The following is a 19,153-nucleotide window of genomic DNA, read 5'->3' as shown; positions in this document are numbered from 1 at the left end:
GAAGATACACGGCGGCTCTTTGGTGGGCGACTAAAAAAGAAAAAAAAAGCGGTGTCAATTACCTTTCTTCTTCTTTTTCTTTCTTTGTTCAATATCTCCCATGTGACTCTCACACAGCCTCCATGGCGAACTCCTGTGGTGTTTCCTCGAGAACGTACAATCTTGAGCAAAAGTATGCGGGCGGCGATTACGACAAAAAACCACACTCTATAGCTTATGGCTCTCAGTTGACAAATAAGCGGCGTTCGCAAAGATAAAGATAAATTAAGAGTTTTCCATACCTGAGGCCACACAAATGTAGGATGAGTAGGTATTTCGTTTTCGAGCCAGATATTGGTACACCTTTACACGCGACTGCACGTTCACTTATTGGCTGCAAATAAAGCACGTCAGTCAACATTGCCTTGGAAGAAAAAAAATGTATTTGTGTTTATTGCTGTTCAATGGAATGGTCTTTACAGATGCTTGCTCATCGTTACAGCGTAACGATCGAAGGTGCTCCAACTGGTGTGCCCCACGTCCTTTTCTTGTATTTATTCTGGTGGCTTCTTTCTATTTTCTTCCTTCTTTTCTTGTATTTAACTCTGCTGTTTTTTTTATTTACTTCAATGGTTTCTGAAGCCAGTGCCAATTTGCACGAGATCTGCCAAACCTGCAATAATTTGGGGCATTGCAGGTTCGTTGTAGCTACCAGTGGAACAGTGAACAAGCTAACAAGGCGAAGGGTTTTGTTTCTGGAAGTTTCCATGTGGTGTATGGCAAACCCTAAAGCGATGACAACAAACTATACGCTAAACGATCCCTAAATCCTTGTGGAGCTTCCACTAAAGACTAGATTGTGACGAGATAGCTATCAATAGTGGACTTGTCGCTCGCAATTGCTTGCCTAACACTTGCATCCAGTACATTTTCTGCGAACTAAAAGAAAAAAATAACAGCTTTTTTTTATTACTCGTGCCTATAAGAAAGTCGTATGAGATACCTCGCATGCGCAGAATTTCTGTATCTTTCTGCGTGAGAACTAACCACTTCGTTACTACGTCCTCAAGGCGTTATGCAACCGCTGACTTACTTCGTATTTATGCAGAAGAATGACAGCAGCGGGGGACCAAAATTAAGAGAAGAAACACTGTTACAGTCATTAGAATGCCTCCAGCATGCGGAGAAAACAAGCTTCGTCGCTCCTCAAGTGGCTGTGAATAAGACTTTGGTGTATTGACTGAAAACATTTGCGCCTCACACATTTACAGTCGTACGATAGATCGTGTTCTCGTATTTACTTACAGTGATAAGCTTACCAAAACTAGACGGTTATCCCGCACCTTATCGAGAACGTTGTAAGGAAAAAAAGAGAAAAAGATGAGAAGTGCTTCGTTCTATATATGTAGGGGTTTTCAATCAGAGGCACATTTCGCCAAATATCTGGGCCCGTATTCCCAAAACTTCTCTTACGCAAGGGCTATATCCGCGATTGGCCATCGCTGCGGTGACCGTCGGGCTATCACGCCGATTGCTAATATAAGTGACGGGCTCCCGAACGTTGGTCAATCTGGAAACAATCTTATGCAAGAGAATTCCTTTTAAACGGCATACTGGTAATACAGGACGTCCAACTAGCGCTGGCTCTTTCCTCGCCTATGACGTTTAAACACGATCTCAGAAGGCTGCTTTTAGCAGAGTGCTGAATTGTATACGCTTTCAACGCGGGGAGGACACAAGCGCTCGCCAAGCGCTCTTCGATGTTTCAAACTGTACACTAACAAGGGCGCCACCTTTTCCGTAGCCGACACTATAGTCTAGACGAGACGGGGACGCAGAGATGCCATGATATGTGCCGCGGTATCAGCAAATGTCCAATAAAGAAAGTCATCGCTTCGTCGCCTTGCGCGAGCATCCTTTTCTCGTCTAGACGGCAGTTTGTGCAATTTAGAATTGTGATATTCTAAATAATGGCTTTCAACATTCTTAGCAAAGAAGCACAGCGAAACGCCATGGGCAGGGCTCAGAAGAGGTTCGCGTAGGAGTGAATAGTCTGCTCCTCTAGCGTGATGGTGGCGCCAAGGTCCTGGAGTGGGCTCGAGTCCTGCGCAATCTCGGGTCCGTGGCTCGCTTGGCGCAGCAGGTTTCGGCGCCACTTGGCTCGTGCATTCTGAAACCACACCTGCCCAGCGGGCAAAGCGTCATTAGTCGCATTAGTGAAGCACAGTTTGAAGCTACAGAGGAAAATGATTAGACAGAGCTCTTTCGCAATGTTCACAGCGGAAGCCTCCAGTATGCCCGTAGAACTACACTGTGACAGGTTGGAGGCGCACACATTTAGGCACCCGCAAATTTTTAGTAAAACAATTATCGTGAAAATGAGTGCAATCGTAGGTTTAGCCTAGCGTTTGCATGGCCCTCTCCGCTCATAATTAACGCAATCAGGCCGTGTGAGCTACTATGCGGATTTTGCGCTATCGAGAAGCATTTTTTTTTCGCAAGCGTTCTAGTCGATGGTGGTTTTCCTGGCCTAGAAACAACAGAGCACTGCTAGGTTTGGTCAGTATATGATAGCGAAGTTCGTTTCCTTCTTTCTTTTTTCCCCCCTTTTGTCTGTTTTCTCATGGCTTTTTTTTTTCTCTTTTTTTTGCGCATAGGAACATGCATTCTCACTGAGACAGAAAATATCCCACCCACTTGACTACAGTATAATGCTGCAGTGACAGGCCCATTTTAACTCCTTGAAAAGGAAGCGTTGTATAGCTGAATCAAGAACATGCACGACCGACTAGGGATGGCCGAGCGGTTAAAAGGCAGTTAGTCGTAATATGGCTGTGAGCGAAGCGAACCATAGCAATTCTCAGAAACCTTTGTTGGATTCGTTGGGTTCTATGAATTGTAACACATTTTGAAGCTTTCGAGAAGCATAGCTCATGCACTCTAGTTTAACAGCGCGCAAAGCATCGAGTGCATGCACTCTTCCCCCCAGTCCTATTCCTTACACCGAGACATAACGACGTATTCGTCGTCTCTTTTAGAGTCTTTGTTTTCCTCTTATGGTGTCGAATTTTATTGCGTATGAATCAACTGGCTCAGTGTCATGCTATCCTCCAATAAGTAAGCGTCGTTCAATTTCTGTTGTGTTTTACGCTTCCTATACGCGATTGCGCTTCCGCGATTGTTTCGGATCCAGCGCGAAAGACGCCTACGGCTCCTTGAGTGCCGTGATACTCTGTACGGCATATTAAAACGAACCCTGCAATACTGCAAATAATTGGAGCGGCTAGTACCTGCAGCACTCTCTTGCTGAGCCCCGTGCGGAGAGACAGCTGCTTCAGGTCCTTGGAGTCAGGGTTGTGGTTGACAGTGAAGTAGGCCTTCATGGCACGCAGCTGGCTGTGCTTGAAGGAGGTGCGCATGCGTTTGTTTCGCTCTGCAAGATTGCATAATAATATTGCCTTGGATATTGTATACAAATATTGCATATGGTTGCATATGAATATTCCAGGTATCACAAGCTATGAACTTGTGTGGTCTCTCTCTCTCTCTCCCTATTTTTTTCATTCGGTAGTACTAGCTGTCCAACCAAATAGGCGAGGAAGACGCCGGTATTTCTTATCACCGACGCATATCACCGTTCACAATAAATGTTCCGTTGAAGAGGGAGATCAAGAAACTATGACGTCAGCGGTGCCGTAATGGCAACTAGTAGAGTGTGAAATATGCACGAATGCGTCAGAAGTTAATAAATTTTGTAGTGTAGGTAGTAGGAAATAGATTCAGTCATCAGACAGCCCAACAAAGTTAACATTAGACAAGCCGCAGCATTTTCTTAGGTCTATGAGTAACAATTATCTTGCAAATGCACACGGCTGCTGCTGGCTGAGAAAAGCTTATTCAGGAACGACACTTGCAGGTCGTATCCTGAATTATTCTGTGGATTTTCGGTTTGTACGAGCAGCTGGCAAGAGAGAGCCTGTAACTTGACCCGTCTTTCCATATTGTTTATTAATTCCATCTTCTTGTGAACTACGAATGGTGGCAGCTGACATTTCTTACCAGTAAATCACTGCTTGCTAAGTTTTCCCAATACCATTCAGCCGGCATGCTCCAACATAGGCTACCTGCGCGAAATCTCCTTATGCCACTGGTCAGCCTTTAGAATTACTCGGTACCCAAAAATTTATCGAAGTAAATATTGTGGCCCAAATGAAGTACCAGCAAGTGAAAAGAAACTGTGAGATGTGTACATTGCAACAAGTCATTGAATGATGCCATTAAGGAATGCCAGCCTCCCGCTCTACATAGTGGAGGTAAGGTTCTGGTCACTTATGTGCAACGCACATTCGAACCTTTACGGGGGTGGTGGCTTCTGCGCTCGCTCCCAGCGGGATATAAACGTGCAGAACCTTAATTACCTTTCTAAAATGACCCGTAGGTGCTGAAAGCACAAGGTATAGCGCCAAATTTAAGGATATATTCACATGTAAGAGAGAGAATAGACTACACAAGAGATTACCAGGAACGTCAGTCCGGTTTTCCTGCGCACGTTACGGAGCATGTCTTATCGATGCCGCAGCCTTCGTGAATCGAGAGCCGCTGCTCGCGGTTCTCCCCTGGTTCGTGTCATCTCTATAGCACCTCCCCCCCCCCCGCCACAACACGGCGACTTTTCGCGAGAGCCGGAATCACGGGCAAGTGCGCGGCCCCGTAGCGGTACGTGACAAGGCGACCGCTCGTCGAAGCCAGGCTGGCTCCGGAGCACAGTCACCGGGCGTCGCGACGCTCGGTCGTCTCGCTCCCGCCGACGTCCCGGCCACCACCGCGATGACGGCCCGATGACGCGCGCCGCATTGTCGCGAAACCCCCCGTCGCTGGGAAAGCACTTCGGGGGCACGTGACTCCGGGACACACACTCAACCATCCCCCCCCCCCCCCCCCCCCAAAGACCCCCGCACAGAACCTTTGTTGTTGCGCAAGGTGTGTCCCCCCCCTCCCTCCTTCCACCCCCTGCCTTTTTCGTCCTGGCCGCGCGCCTCAGCTGGCAGTGCTGAAAACCTGCCTCTCGCAGTGCGGCGTACGAGGAGCCGTCGCCGAGAGAGAAGTGCACCGTGTACACAAGAGGGAGCGGAGCGCCGCGCTATGAGCACGTCGCTTGCCACGGTGGAAGGAGGAGTGCAGGGGGGGAACTCGACACAAAAGCTTCGAGCACACTTGCCCTTCTGCCGGACTGCGCACGAACGCGCGCGCCGCGTGTCTCTTGGGCGACACACACACCGCGCTCACCGCCGACGGCTCTCGGGCGGCCTGCTTGGCTTGTCGGGGCCGGAAAAGCCAGCGCACCCGGCCGAGCCCCGCCGAGAGCACGTTTCGCGCACAAAGGGAAGATATGGGGCAGAAACTTTCTCCCCGTCTCTATCACTCGCCCGCTCTCTTTTGTCTTCTTCGAGAAAAAAAAAAAACACACAAAAAACAATCCGAGAAAAATCTTTTTTCCACTCGTGACGCAAAGCCCTCCCGCTGCAGTCAAAAGCAGGCAAGCGTGTTTTGTTTAACAAGCCTCGACTTACGTCGAAGGCGTGAGCATTTACTGCGGAGCTGGGGATTTGCCGCCCCTCCATGCTTTCGCGCGGGGCGATGGAGTCGTAATGAGACCGGGTCGAATGGGGATGGCATCTACTCAGTGGAGTCGCGTGCGTTGTATAAAAAGAAATATAAATGCGCAGAAGGGTAATAAACTAAGAAATGTGAAGCATGAAAAAATTATCAATGATCTTTGTGCATTACAAGTACACCGACTGGCTTAATAAGCTTCCTTACGGTACGGTATAAACAATATCACCCAGTCTTTATTGAGCTATGCTAAACATAGCATATGCTTATACTGTTTTGGAAGAACAATGCTTATATGTGGAGTGCTATGCCAATGCCACCTAGACTAGGTGGTGTTGGCTATGCTCCATCCACAGGTAAACGAACGAAATACAGAAGTAATCAGTTTACTGCAGCAAATTAAGAATAAACGTAGTTTAAAACGATCGCGGTTTGGGCTAGTAGGTATGTCATAAGTGTCATCGTCTCTCACGTTGTGTATTCGTCCTTTGTTTAGCGCTATAGGTCTCGCTAAGTTATGCGCTATTAGCCTTTTACCAGGAGCAGTAGTACTTCCGTTCTCTTGAGAATCAATATGCAGCAAATGAATTTTATCTCGTTTCACACACGAAGTTACACTGAAATAGTATGCCCGACTTTGTACTTTACGCTACTGAAGCAAGCGAAATGAACAATTCTTAAACCAACCGTGCAACACTGTTGGAAAGACGATCAAAAATACCTGCTATTTTTTTTTTTTTTTTGCCTTTGGTTGGACACAAGATGAATAGGAATCGCATTCTGTTTAAAGCAGATCATTACGGTCTTGATTGGTCAGTAAATAAAAAAAGCAGAAGCTTGCAGAGCCGAAGAAAAGGGGAACCTTGGCACTATCAAACTCCAAATTACAACAACAACAACGACAACCTTTTTATTTCGGTTCACAGTATACACTGCAGACCGTACCAAACTGCGTAAATAAAATAGCTAATGTTCCGAGTCGACTATTGAATGTTCATTGAATAATTCGTAAGGCTCTATAATTGAAACTATATCGTGCATCGGATATTTGATAGCCCGACCAACAGCAAACGAACAACTTTAGAAAGTCCCTTGATGTGCACCAGGTCGCAACAACGTATGCGCTAACTCCGCTTACTATGTTGCTAGCTGTCTTGCTACGTATGTTGCTAGCTGACTCATCCTTACTGGATGCTATTTGCAACGGATGCTCTGGGGTCGTAATCTCCGTTGCTATTGCTACTGTCCCTCTCGCGAAATTTCTCGTGACCAGCGCCGGAAGCATCGGCGTCTATACGAGCGACAGCCTTCTTCGCACAGTCGCACACGAGGAAGCACGTTGTCTTAGCACAGAGCCAGGAACGCTGTCGAGTGTGGATGCCGATGCGTCCAGCACACGCAAAATGTCGTCAAAGTGAAAGCATCTCCGAAAGTGATCGCCCGAGAATACGACCCCCTGGCCAACTGCTTTTGCGAACGCTTCCAGTGCTCCAGTGTGATCTCTTTTTCGGAAGGTATGTTTTTTTGTGTTTTAGAGTTCTCCCATATTTTTATTTCATTTTGTCTCTATAGTTGCGATGTTTTAGCATGCAAGGCTGATAAGACACCTCGACGCTCCATTTCAGCTACCAAACCCTTCCCTCGTTGCGGCATTGGTGCATCATGCTCTATTTCGCCATACGTTTTTGTTTTTCCCGGAGCGAACGCCATTCGGGTCCGATGCAGCAGTGCTCAGCCAGTGCCACGCCCACCCAGCAATGCATGCGCGGAAGGGGTGGGTCCGGGCCAGCGTGCATGGTCTACTGTCGGATCGGAACGTCAAAATCCTCGTGAGAAACGAGTTCGGTCTCATCCTCGGGTGGAGGCATGCCGCGACCGGGACTGCGCGCGCTCTCTTTTCCTCCAGCAGGCATCGCCAAAGCATCCACGGTCCCGGAGGACCTCATAAAACGCGCTCGCGCCCACGCGCCACCGTTGAGACACCAAACACCAGGCGCGTAGCCCCGCTGCTGCCTACACTAGTGTTCACCCGAAAAAGCGCAGAGAACAGAATGCCGGGCATCGCCCGGGCCGCCCGGCGGGACGAGCGGGGAGCTCGGGTTTCAACTCCGGGATTAACCGCAACAGCTCTCGGGCGCTCTTTGTCAAGAGGCTGGCGTGTGCGCCTGAACGCTCTCCCCTTGTGTCGGACGGGGCCCTCGCTGCTAATCTGGCAGTTGCTTCTGCGCCTCGTCCGGTGTGGCGCCTTAATCCGCGCTTCGCCCGCAGATGAGAGGCCTAATAAACGCCGCACGACTCGAGGTACGGTAGGGGGTGACAAGGGGCTTAGTGAAGAGTCACGTGCTCTTGAATAGAAAACATGTGTCGGCTCGCTTGCCAAGTGCAAAGGAAAAAGGCGCGCGATGCCACGCGTTGTTGGGGCCGCGCATCAGCAGCACGCAATAGAGGAGTATTTGCGCAAAAGTGGGCGCTCACCGATCCCAAAGCGCACAAAGTGTGTGGCTCCGCTGCGGGTGCCTAATTTTATCTGCTGTGAGTACATATGGTCACCTACAGAACATTCGGTCTGAGAGAGAATACATATCATGCTGATGATGCAGTGGTCTTCTTATAGGCGAATTGTACGCGACTCTCCACTAGAAACACGCGAACTTTTATTCGGTTTAGCCTTTGGAGAACTCTAAGAAGAGAGCGTTTACTAAACGCGGAGAGTTGCAATATTGCGTGTGCAAGAAGCGTTTAGAACAGGTGGGATATTTAGGAAAGAATGTCATTAAGGAGAAAATCGGCGGATATGTTTACTTTAGCTTGTCGCCATCGTGCAATATATTAAACTTACACAGTCGGGTTTATTATTTCTTTTGCAACATAGACATTTTATTATGGCTAGTATCATGAGCAATCAAAGAAATTACGTAATAAACAAAACAAATAAATGCTCAAAAGAGAAGTAAACGTGAATTCCTCATTAAATCACTCTGCGCTGAGGATCAGCGTGTATGATGCGAAGTGGCAATATTGTAATCTATGGACAATCCAAGCTTGCGTCGCTCTCACAATAGTCTTCTCATAAATGAGAAGCTTTTGAATGGAATCCATGTAAACATTGAGTGCAAAAGCAAGTACACAAGCAGCCAAGAATGGCAATCTCAAACAAAACTACTAGTGGCGTTTTACGACAGGCAGTGAAACCAGTTATCGTTTCCACTGATGCCAGCAATGTAAAGACTTTTTCTTTTTTTTTATACATAACCTTACAGTATAGTGGTTTCATAGATTATGAAAAGATATTTAATGTGTAGGGATGTGGCTTCGTGTGAGCCAAGCTAAACAGCAACAAGGGCGAAAAGTAAAAAGCATCGTTATAAAATGCGGCCCTTCTAGACTCTAAGTTCGAGAACAACATATTAATCGCGAAGCAGGTTGCAACAGTAACCAAGCTGCTTTCCTGCACTTTACTGTAAAAAAAAAATAATGATGAAATGAAGCCTGGGCTTTAGATGCCAAAATCCCCATATGAATTTGAGCCACCATTAGTAATGGGTGACTCCGAAATAATTTGCACCTGGGGTTCTTTTAACTTCACGTAAATCAAAGTACACACGAGCGGTCTTGCATTTCGCCCACATCCAGATGCGGTCACCGTGGCGGGGATTGAACTCGCGACCTTTAGCTCAGCAGCGCAATGCCAGAACCACTAAGCTACCACTTTTTTTTTTTTTTTGAACATGGTATTTATTACAATGAATGGAATGTTGTATGTACGGCAGTCACTTTCTACAGTGCAACCAAACTTTTCTAGTACATCTGGAACATTGCACACAGGCAAGGCGTAAGCTTCTACAGTACAACCGGTCGCTCCGATCACAAATGGAACCCAGGACCAGGGTTCTGAGGAGCGCGCCTTCCGACCGGGCAGTCGGTCTACAAACTGGGATAAGTAGGGGGAATGCATGCCGAAAATAGCGCGAGAGCTAAGTAATCGACAACTTGCAGTGCACAAATGCATGAAACGATAATATTCTCCGGGTCTCCGGCTCTATACTCCCAGAACATGACAAATATTTCGCAAACTACAATTTTGGCTCAGCATATCCATTGGTGGCTTTCCGACAGCTCCATGAATGGCACCATTTCGTGAAACTTCACCAACTTCCGCGGACTACCGCGGCACTTATTTGGCTGGCTCGACGATACGTATCGCAGCAGCCACAGAGAGCGCGATTTGTGTGTTGTCGAATAAGCGGCGTTTTACTCAAGCGCGGGGAGTCCAGCCTCCTTACCCGCCTTCCGGCGCGGGGATGACTGACGCGAGGATCGATATCCAGCTTCAATTGTGCCGCCCCATAGCGGCCATTTGAGATAATCTGATCGCCTCCCTTGGGAGGCGAGTACAAAGGTGAGGGTTACGTTGCAAAGCAACGCTTTTTTACAACCGGCAGCGAGTAGTTGGCACGCTCGGACTTTCAGGAAAATGGCAAAGGAAAGATTAGGAGCCGTCGAGGTAGCACTGTGAGAGCTAAAGCCATGTCACACCCCTGACATTTCCCTTCCCTGATCTTCTCTGTTTTCTTAAAAGTGAAGCTTTTCTTCGTGACCGTGGCTGCTGCGTGACTGTTCTCCAGCCGAATAGGCCAACCAATCACAGCGGAGGACGCGCACCGCGCGCACCGCTGGCTTCCTTGGCCCACCACCAGATGGCGGTCGCCTCGGCTCGTCCGCTGCAGCGGAGGTGCCGGCCGTGCGGAGGTAAGAAAAAAACAACAAGAACCAGAAAGCTCGCCTTCGCGCATCCGCGGCAGCGGCAGCGGCATTGCATTAGCCTCTCTATAATGCCTGAATAAAGCCTTCCGTGTCACTTTGTGCGGTCATCCAATAAACATAAACTCGTCTTTCGACTTTTTATGCACCCACACAAAGCTTCGCTTTATATGGATTGCAACGCGTTGGATCTGCTGCATGTTTTAAAGAAAATATGGAAAGACACACTTCTGAGCTTGTGAGATGCTCATACGTACCGGGTATAGTTTGACGTTTATGCGGCGCCTCAACTCGGACATTCCGTCATGTCGGACATAAACGACGCTTGATCGGTACCCTGCCAATATGCGCATTGTAGCAACAGTTGATCTGCATGGTTTAAATAAATTAAAACATCAAGAGGATACATGGAAATAAAATAAGGTGAGCTTATTGACTCGAAAATTGCAGAGCATCAAAGCACAACGAGGGCGTCCCTGCAGTCCCAGACATCAGCATTGCTATTTTACAGAATGAAAAGCTTAAATCCGAAAGGAACAATGCAAAGAATTGTTACGAAAATATTAACTTAATTTCTACGCAGCTAGCACACGTTTGGCGGATGGCACATGCATTAAAGGACGATTTATCTCGCGTGTGTAGATCAGATAAGGTGCTTACGTGCGGTTTTGTTTGTACTGATATAAGATGCACGAGGCTGCAGCTGTTAATAATATGCGTTGATTACTCCTACTTGAACAGTAGCACGCGCAAAGGCCGTGAATGTTTTCTAATTGTGCATAACAGTGTGTGCGCAGGCCTCATCCCGCGATTGAGTCCTGAGCTCATCAGGGTGGAGGATATACCAAAAGTTCAACGTTGTTTCCCCAGCTCTCTGTGGATTGATGACATCTGCATCTTTTTTTAGCGTGGAGCCCGCGGGTATTCGCCCGCCGCTGCTCTGCCGCGGGTCTAGTTGCCATGGACGTTAAGCAGCTTAGAAGCTCGGCGGGCTGAGCTGCATCCCTCGTCGCAGCAGCTCATGTGCGGGAATCTCGCTTCGAATCCCTCTGTAGGCGGCCATCTACACCGCCCAGGTGCGTGCAAGCCAGGTTTGCACCGCCAAAGCAAGCAGATACGTAAAAAAGGCGCGAGTTGCAACTGAAACAGGGTTTCAGCATTTCCCTTTTTTGTGTGCCTGTGCTTGTGTTCGCAGGTATTACTGTGCAACTTCGAAGATTGTGAGGCGTAATCGTCGCAGCGAAAACGCGCTGACGGGGCTCAGCTCTCAAACAAGAAACAGAACATGGACTTTTCGGAAGATTTCGTGTGCGTGCGTGCGTGTGTGTATGTGTGCGTGTGTATGTGCGTGCGTGTGTGCGTGCGTGTGCGTGCGTGTGCGTGCGTGTTTCGCGCGTACATGTACCAAGTTTGAAAAATTGGTGCAATATAAGTAATAAGCAGTCTTCTGTGGATTTCATAGCTGCATATATGTAAGAAACAGTGGGTGAGGCCTCGTCACAAGTATCGCAAGTATCAGAAATTCCGTCTTGACTTTAAGGTGGCACTGTGTTGACTTAGCAGCTGTAGTCAATGGGCTGCCGACTGTTGCACGCATCCGAAGCATCTGGGCTGACTGAAGTATTTGGCAACGCTTACCTACATAGCAGGGGACCGGTCAGAAGGCGTCTTAGCACCTCCTTCATCGACCACTACGGCAGCCTGGAGAAGTTACGTTGGACATGCATCTCGAGGCGATAGGGCTGAAGTAACTCATGACTGAAAATCCGGGCTCGCGTGATTGCGTAGCCCGCGAAGCGCTGTTCAGAGCACAGAAGGCACTCTCAAATAGCACCGTCTATAGGGTAGGCAAAACGTAACGTACACGTTACGCTTTGCCCTGCTCCAGACAGTGATAAAATCCCGGCATGCTGCCATATTATTCATGATAAGCAAGAGAGACGAATTGAACAGCCCGAAAATAGGCAATAAAAGTAATGATACCAGGCCAAGCTCTAATACAATATTATCACAGTGGCACGACGACAGGGAAACCATTCGACATGGCGTGTTAGAGCGCTCTACACGTGCCAACGATGCTATATACGAATGGACCAGCGGCGTAGTCACCATTCCTCGCTGAACACTCAGAGTGCGTGTCAAATGAGCACGCGCAGCTGACAAACCGTGAACGTTTCAAGCGCACATTGGAGCTGCATACTTGTCTATTATCACTTGTTCTGTTAGAGCAAATGCTGGGTTACCCTGGCATAACTAATCGAACGTCTTTCCTGGCACCTCCGCACGACGCCAAGGCCAAAACAAGAAGCACACATGAATTATGCGGGAATCACGCTCATAAACCATTCATGATGCGTTATATCGCTTTCAAGACACGCTAATCAAGAATTCAAGAAGGCATGATGTTAACGCTATGTGCGATTAAATTGATCCCGCGTCATTTCATGTTTGCCTACTCAAATAATATAGCGGGATGCAGTTTGATATTTAATTTCAGGTATACCTATCAGGCTTTCAACTTAACAAGGATAAGACTTTCAACTTATTACTTTACGGCACATTTTGCAATTTGCGAATTGTAGCCGGTCAGTTTGCAAGGCATATACACTTTGAAAGAAGTTTGAGGATCGCACAAGCTTGGTGATATGCGACGTCGAATTTTCCGTAAAGATGCATTGTTGTTCCACTTACTTCTTTAATAAAACGCCTTTTCGTGTATTAAAGCACAAAAATAACTAGAACGCCAATGTCTTTCATCGCACCCTTTGGGAATGAATATGTCGAAACTGGAGGCATCATCAGAATTCGTTTTCGTGGATGCGCCTCACGAACTCGCTGGCGAAAATTCGTAAATTACATTGAGTTTCAACGTGGCACCGGGTCAGGAAGGTCGCATCTCCAGCTATGCTCTGGCGACGGGAGACTTGGGGGTCTGGTTGAGTCCGCGACGCTGGCCGTCCAAGGTGTGGCCGTCGACCTCGGCAAGTTCGGGCGAGGCTCCTGGACGGGCTGCAGCTTCTCACGGCAGGACCAGGCACCCCAGAGAGGATCCCCCTTCTGCGGCAGACCGGCACGTTCGAATCTCCTCGGGACGCCACGTCGGCACTCAAGAAGAGATTGCGACGCATCCCGATGCTAGGCCTATCCAGGTGGGCCTTAGCAGCGCCGAGCGCCATCGCTTACGAGCGCATCACCGACGAGCCGACGAGCTCACCGCCGACAAAAGAGACAACGCGAGGCGTCGGCACCTACGGCATCCGCAACGCTTCGGACGAGCCCGACACGGACGCGACAAGAACCTCAAGACGACGATCTGTAAGAGACGAGCCCGTTTCCGATTTACGACGCAGTTAGGCCGGGGCCAAGGTGGCCAGACTTTGGCGAGCAAAAGCTAAGACTGACCGGGAGACTTTATGGCGGAGCTAGGCTCCGGAAATGAGATAGTTGTTTTCTAGTATGGTTGCATTTAGTTAGAGATTTGGATGTTCTTTTAAGTAAGCTTTTTCGCTGAGTTATGTCTAGTTTTGCGTGCCTTTAGTTGTTTAGTTGTGGTTTTAGTGTTGTGTGTCGCGTGTGTTCACCGTCCCTGTACATATTAAATCCTCGTTTGCTGTGCCGCCAGTCGTGTCTCTCCTCCATCGAGAGTAGCGCATGCACGCAACTCTCCACACTCCCAAGTAAAGGTGACATGGTGTAACCTAATACGCTAAAAACCTAATTAGTGCATTTCGATTTCTCGAGCAGGTAATATCTGCCGCTTCGAGTGATCCAGCTCAAGGAGTATAATTGTGCTATCTGCCATAGGCGATTTTGAAGAACCTTGTACAATCTAAAAAAGAAAAGAAAGAGAGAATGAGAGAGAGGAGGACACCGCATACACGAGAGTTAACCAAAGCAAGTTTTCGAATGGCTCGGAAGCATGGCCAGGAACTTGAAAGGCAGGTGAATTGGTAAATTGCAGAAAATAAAGTTGAACTGAGTGCTTAAAGGGACGCTAAAGAGGCATAGGCTGGGCTGCATTAGTAATTTAAGCTTCTGCAATTGCAGAAAGGCTACTTTTAACTTTTGTTTATCACGGGAAGCTTAGCTAGCCAGAAAAGATACAGAGGAAAAACAGGGGTAGAGCACTGCACGGGCTCGGGCTTACCCGAAAGCCCGGGCCGGGCCGGGTAGGGCAGTTTTTTCACGGGCTCGGGCCCGTGAAAAGCACACGGGCATGTGCTTTTTGACCCGGGCCCTGGACGGGCTCGGGTTTTTTGATGTGGGCCCGGGCCGGGCTCGGGTGGTGTGCATGTAACGCGCTGCGAGTTATCCTCGCGCGTCTCGACTCTGAAAAACATGTCTTTTTCGGTCTCGGGCCGGGTTCGGGCCGGTTTCGAGCCGGGCTCGGGCCGGGCTTGGGCCTAAGGTAAAGGGGTGGCGGGCCAGGCCAGGCGGGTAACGTAGATTATTTCCGGGCCCGGGCTGAAAAAATCGGCCCGTGCAGTGCTTTAAAGACGGGTGACAACTCCGCCCTAAATTTGCCGCTAACCACGACTCTTGGGTTTTGGCAGGTTCTGGTCAGGCCTAGTTGAATGTTTATTAGCAAAAAAAGTACATTGCCCCCTTATACGGAGATAAAATACTTATTCTATGAAGCTTTGAGTGCTTTGATCGGGCCGAAGAGCCCCCACTACAACAATATGGCTTGAAAACTTCGGCATCGCACTGACGTAGCGACGCTGAAGTTTCGGCGCGAAAATAAAAAGAAACTGGAACTTTGTCTTTCATAATCTCCAACTTCACTCAAACTCTTCCCCCAAATGAATAAATATAAAGTTTTGAACGAATAGTCTACCTTACTAACTAGATTTAGCATTGCTTTTTAATGTCCATTTAAGTCTTACGACGGTCTCGTATTAAAGACGACTGATTTCACATCTCGTTTTTTCTGATTAAAATATGCCTATTTGTATTGAGGTCTTAAAGGACTCCCAGCATAACCAAAATTTTTATTTATTTTTAAATTACGAAGATTGGGAAAGCAGGCGTCTTTGTGACGGCTGTTCCAAAGTCCCGAACAATAGACCGGAAAAAAAGAAAAAAAAAAGAGAAAATCATATGAAAATAACACATCAAAATAATACAGTGAACACTTCAAACAGTTTAACACAAGTCGCAAGCACGCAAGTAGCTTCATCACGGATACCAGTGCCCGAAGTACGTCCCAGTTATTTGCAGTTATTTGGTGCAGCCCACACATCTCAGTGGGAGAATCTCGCATCAAAATTTGCACATAAACTTAAGTGAAATGCGTAACACTCAACTGGCACTCAAACAGCACGGAAGTGTCACTCAGAGGCAGTCCATGAGGTTTTGGTACACGGAGAAGTCGCGAAGGGTATACTGACGGCCCGCCTCTGCTTATCAGGGCACGACCACGGTCCAAACACTTTCCTACTAAACCTATTTAGGCCTAGTGAAATCCTTTAGAAGTATTTGGACCTGAGTATTAAAGCACGTATGTCAACAAGGGCTTGTGTTGAGCTGGTTGACCCATGAGCGTACATCTATAGGACAAGGAACACGATACACTGGAAGCAAAACAATCTAGGGTAGTTGCTAGCCAGCCACTCACTACCTTGTTTTCAGTGTGCCGTTTTCATTGGTCTAGACAGGCTGTGGCAGGAAAAGCATATGCGTTAGGGAGTGCCATAGCTGCTTGGAATTTGTAAAGCGGGCATGGATTAGCGTTGGCACGTTCTGAGAGTTCATAAAACAACGAAAGCACTAAGAAAAAGAAAAAGCTCTACAGGCACAGAAGTGTAGTAAACCGATGCTTTAGGGCCTATGTACACTCAATGAAAACGCTGTTCCACGGGGCCACACCATGTCAGCACTTTATTTCCCCTGCAGGCCTCATTGGCCGTAATTATCACCTATACTCGACGTTATGGCATATATACAAAAACAAGATAAATACCAAGATTTTCGAAAAAGAATACGAAGAGTGTGCGATATTTGAACACACATATTACGACTTCAAGAGATGGCGCAGCACACGACGGGCTGGTGTCTCATTCTGTCGATCGCCCCCCCCCCCTCCCCCCCCCCCCCCAAAAAAAAAAAACGGGCTCGCATCGCAGCAGGAGATCATACCACACACTGCATTCGCCTGTAAAGGACGTGAGCTCATACGCCACCAGAGCTCGCGTCATCAGTGGTTGAGCATCGGAGCGCAAGTACCAGGAACACGCGGAAGCGGTTTCTCGGGCCGTGTGAGTGTGTACCTGCTAGCAGCGCGGTGTCCTGGAAGTGTAGCTTGCAGAATACGCTGTTGTCGCGCATGCCGAACACGTCCCCTTTCAGCAGCGGGCATAGGCAGCTGGCACAGCGGAAGCAGCCGACGTGGAAGGCCAGCCCACCACGTACGCGCATCACCAGGTCACGAGGGGATAGCGCCGCACCGCACGCGCAGCATCGCACGAACGCCCTGCGATTACGAGCACGCCGCGCGCCAACTTAACTGGGCAGGACGTCTCTCGTTTCAGTTTATGGCTGCTGCTATCATGAACACGCCATGCTGTCAGAAAAAGGTTTTATAGAAAAAAAAAACATTTCAGCTTACGAGATACTGCACCACAGCTACTGTTGCCTTTCCGGCAAGAACCACTCTGCGGGCGTTCGCGGGGCAGTATGCGTAATGTGCACTGAGCTAGCATATGATTTGGAGCAGCAATTGAAACGCCACCACTCACTCATGGCAATGGCGGCCGTGAGTTGTGGTGCTGGCTAGCACTCCCAGTTCTAGCACGCATATCAATACCCAAGAAAGTGGATGGCAAAACGGCGCTGTGGTAACTCAACTGGCACGAGTATCGCAGACATAAATCACATCTCACCGTCGGCAAGCTGTTTTTAGGTCCACTTTCATTTCCCTTTACTTTATTAATTCTTCACGGCAATTAAAACAAGGCAACTATCCTATGATTTTCTTGCTTTAATTGCATGTTGGCTTCACATGATTGTGCCTATATATATATATATATATATATATATATATGCGTGTGTGTGTGCGTGTGTATGTGTGTGTGTAGTGGTGGCGCTGGATAGCACTTCCAGGGTTAGAATTGTCAATCATACCACACACTGTATTCGCCTCTAAGGGACGCGTAATGCGACGACGTGGGTTCGTATCCCAACTGCGGCCAGTTGTTTTTTCACCCACACTCATTGCATTAAGAACTACGAATAATTTCCCCTTGCTGTCCTTGGTGTCATTGTTTTAGGACTTCTTATGATTTGACTAATAATAATCGGGCCCCTAGGTTTCCTTTCTTCTCGTCCATATATATATATATATATATATATATATATATATATATATACTTGTGGTAACTTTACCCTTCATCCTGTCATGGACACATGCACGTGCCCAAAACAGCACCACAGCACTACCGATGTTCCTGCAATACGGCAACGACAATACTGTTAGCGGGGGGGGGGGGGGGGGGGGGGATGATTGGGTTTACTTTTACTGCACAAGATAAAAAGGCAGGCGAAAAGTCGCGTCAGGGCCAAATCAGTCCAGAACGGGCAACGGCCGACCCCTACACGCTCCTGTCAGTTTCTTCTTAGGCTCCCCAGTGCAGTGCTGTCACAATACGTATACGCTTTTCTAAATCTTACGAGCGGCGCCAAATTCTTATTAGCGCAGTCTTCGTTGTTAGTTGCAATCATTGATCAGCACCATGACCGGAATAGTGACGAGGCTTACCTGAGGTAGTCGTCCCTGCAGTAGATGCGTCCTTCTCGGGCAAAACAAGATGCTTGCGAGTCGAGCCCGGCGCCGCAAAGACAACAGCGCAGACATCCCGTGTGCCAAGGCTGGTCCAAAGCCTGCGATGAGCCGGCCAAAAAAAATAGTCTTATACTTTTGTAGACTTAGAACTACACCTTGTAGGTTCACACATGTAGTGCATAGTTGTAGACGCATAAAGCCAAGAGATGATTAAGCCAGCGAACAGACAGGAAAATTAAGTGCTCTTTTTAATTACTGTATAGAAACAGTAAGCAAAAGGGCAAAAGGGAAATTAAAGTGAACGAAAGACAACCTGCTGCTGATGGGAGCCTAACCCATATCTTTCGCTCTGTGTCTGCGATAAGCTCTACCATTGAGCTACCGCGGCGAAAATCCTCCCGAACATTTTCTTGGGTATTTGTGGATGTGTAGAGGACGACGACGAAGTGCATTTGTATAGATGAACGCAGATGCATTTCTATAGCCCCCGATTATTTCACCTTTATTCTGATTTCGCTGCAAGAGACCGTCACCAGTCTGTTTTCTATGGAAGAGCAGCCTCAGGTGCGTCCTCCTGACGCAGCGCGGCGGTCGCCTCCTGGAAGCGAAATGGTGACGAAAACATCATTAACCACGACGACACCACGATCTACTCCGCTGACAGTGATGGATCTTCTGACGACAGCTACGAGGTTGTGCTGAACCGCAGGGTGAAGAGAAGAATGATCAGCGCACCATCTCGTTCGAGTACGTCCACTGTAAGGCCGATAGGAGCTTCTGAGCCATTCACAATCTTTTTTGAAAGGATGATATGATTTGTCGTATTCATCATCATTTACGTGCCTGTATTTTCGTGATTTTCATTGCCAGAAACATCAGACACCTCACCACGCAAAGTGTATTCGTGCATCTCGACCCGCTGGTGCCAAATGAGCTAAAGAACGTCAGAATCAACAACCGCACTAATATCCGGGCAATAGACGTTGAAGATGCGTCCGCGTCAGAGACCTTGCGCCAGGC

At 48.1% G+C, this 19,153-nt stretch overlaps 1 protein-coding gene across 1 annotated transcript; it reads right to left on the bottom strand.

Moving 5' to 3' along the window:
- Positions 1 to 543: 543 nt before the first annotated feature.
- Positions 544 to 18,216, bottom strand: LOC119437061 (LIM/homeobox protein Lhx9). The gene is made up of 4 exons (XM_037704136.2): positions 18,110 to 18,216; positions 16,623 to 16,825; positions 3,270 to 3,412; positions 544 to 2,161 (listed from the first exon to the last, which is right to left on the bottom strand). The coding sequence occupies exons 2-4, from the start codon at positions 16,768 to 16,770 to the stop codon at positions 2,003 to 2,005; spliced, it is 450 nt and encodes a 149-aa protein (XP_037560064.2). The 5' UTR covers positions 16,771 to 16,825; positions 18,110 to 18,216; the 3' UTR covers positions 544 to 2,002.
- Positions 18,217 to 19,153: the final 937 nt, after the last annotated feature.

The sequence above is a fragment of the Dermacentor silvarum genome, chromosome 1 (genome assembly GCF_013339745.2).
Source record: "Dermacentor silvarum isolate Dsil-2018 chromosome 1, BIME_Dsil_1.4, whole genome shotgun sequence".
Classification (NCBI taxonomy): Eukaryota; Metazoa; Arthropoda; class Arachnida; order Ixodida; family Ixodidae; genus Dermacentor; species Dermacentor silvarum.
This window is presented reverse-complemented; position numbering and strand designations above follow the sequence as displayed.

Excerpts from the sequence above, each read along its gene's own strand:
- LOC119437061 (XM_037704136.2), bottom strand. The coding sequence starts at position 16,770 with ATGCGCGTACGTGGTGGGCTGGCCTTCCACGTCGGCTGCTTCCGCTGT. Across the intron at positions 3,413-16,622 it reads GGACACCGCGCTGCTAGCAG|AGCGAAACAAACGCATGCGC; the intron begins GTACACACTCAC and ends GCAATCTTGCAG. Across the intron at positions 2,162-3,269 it reads TCAGCAAGAGAGTGCTGCAG|GTGTGGTTTCAGAATGCACG; the intron begins GTACTAGCCGCT and ends CCCGCTGGGCAG.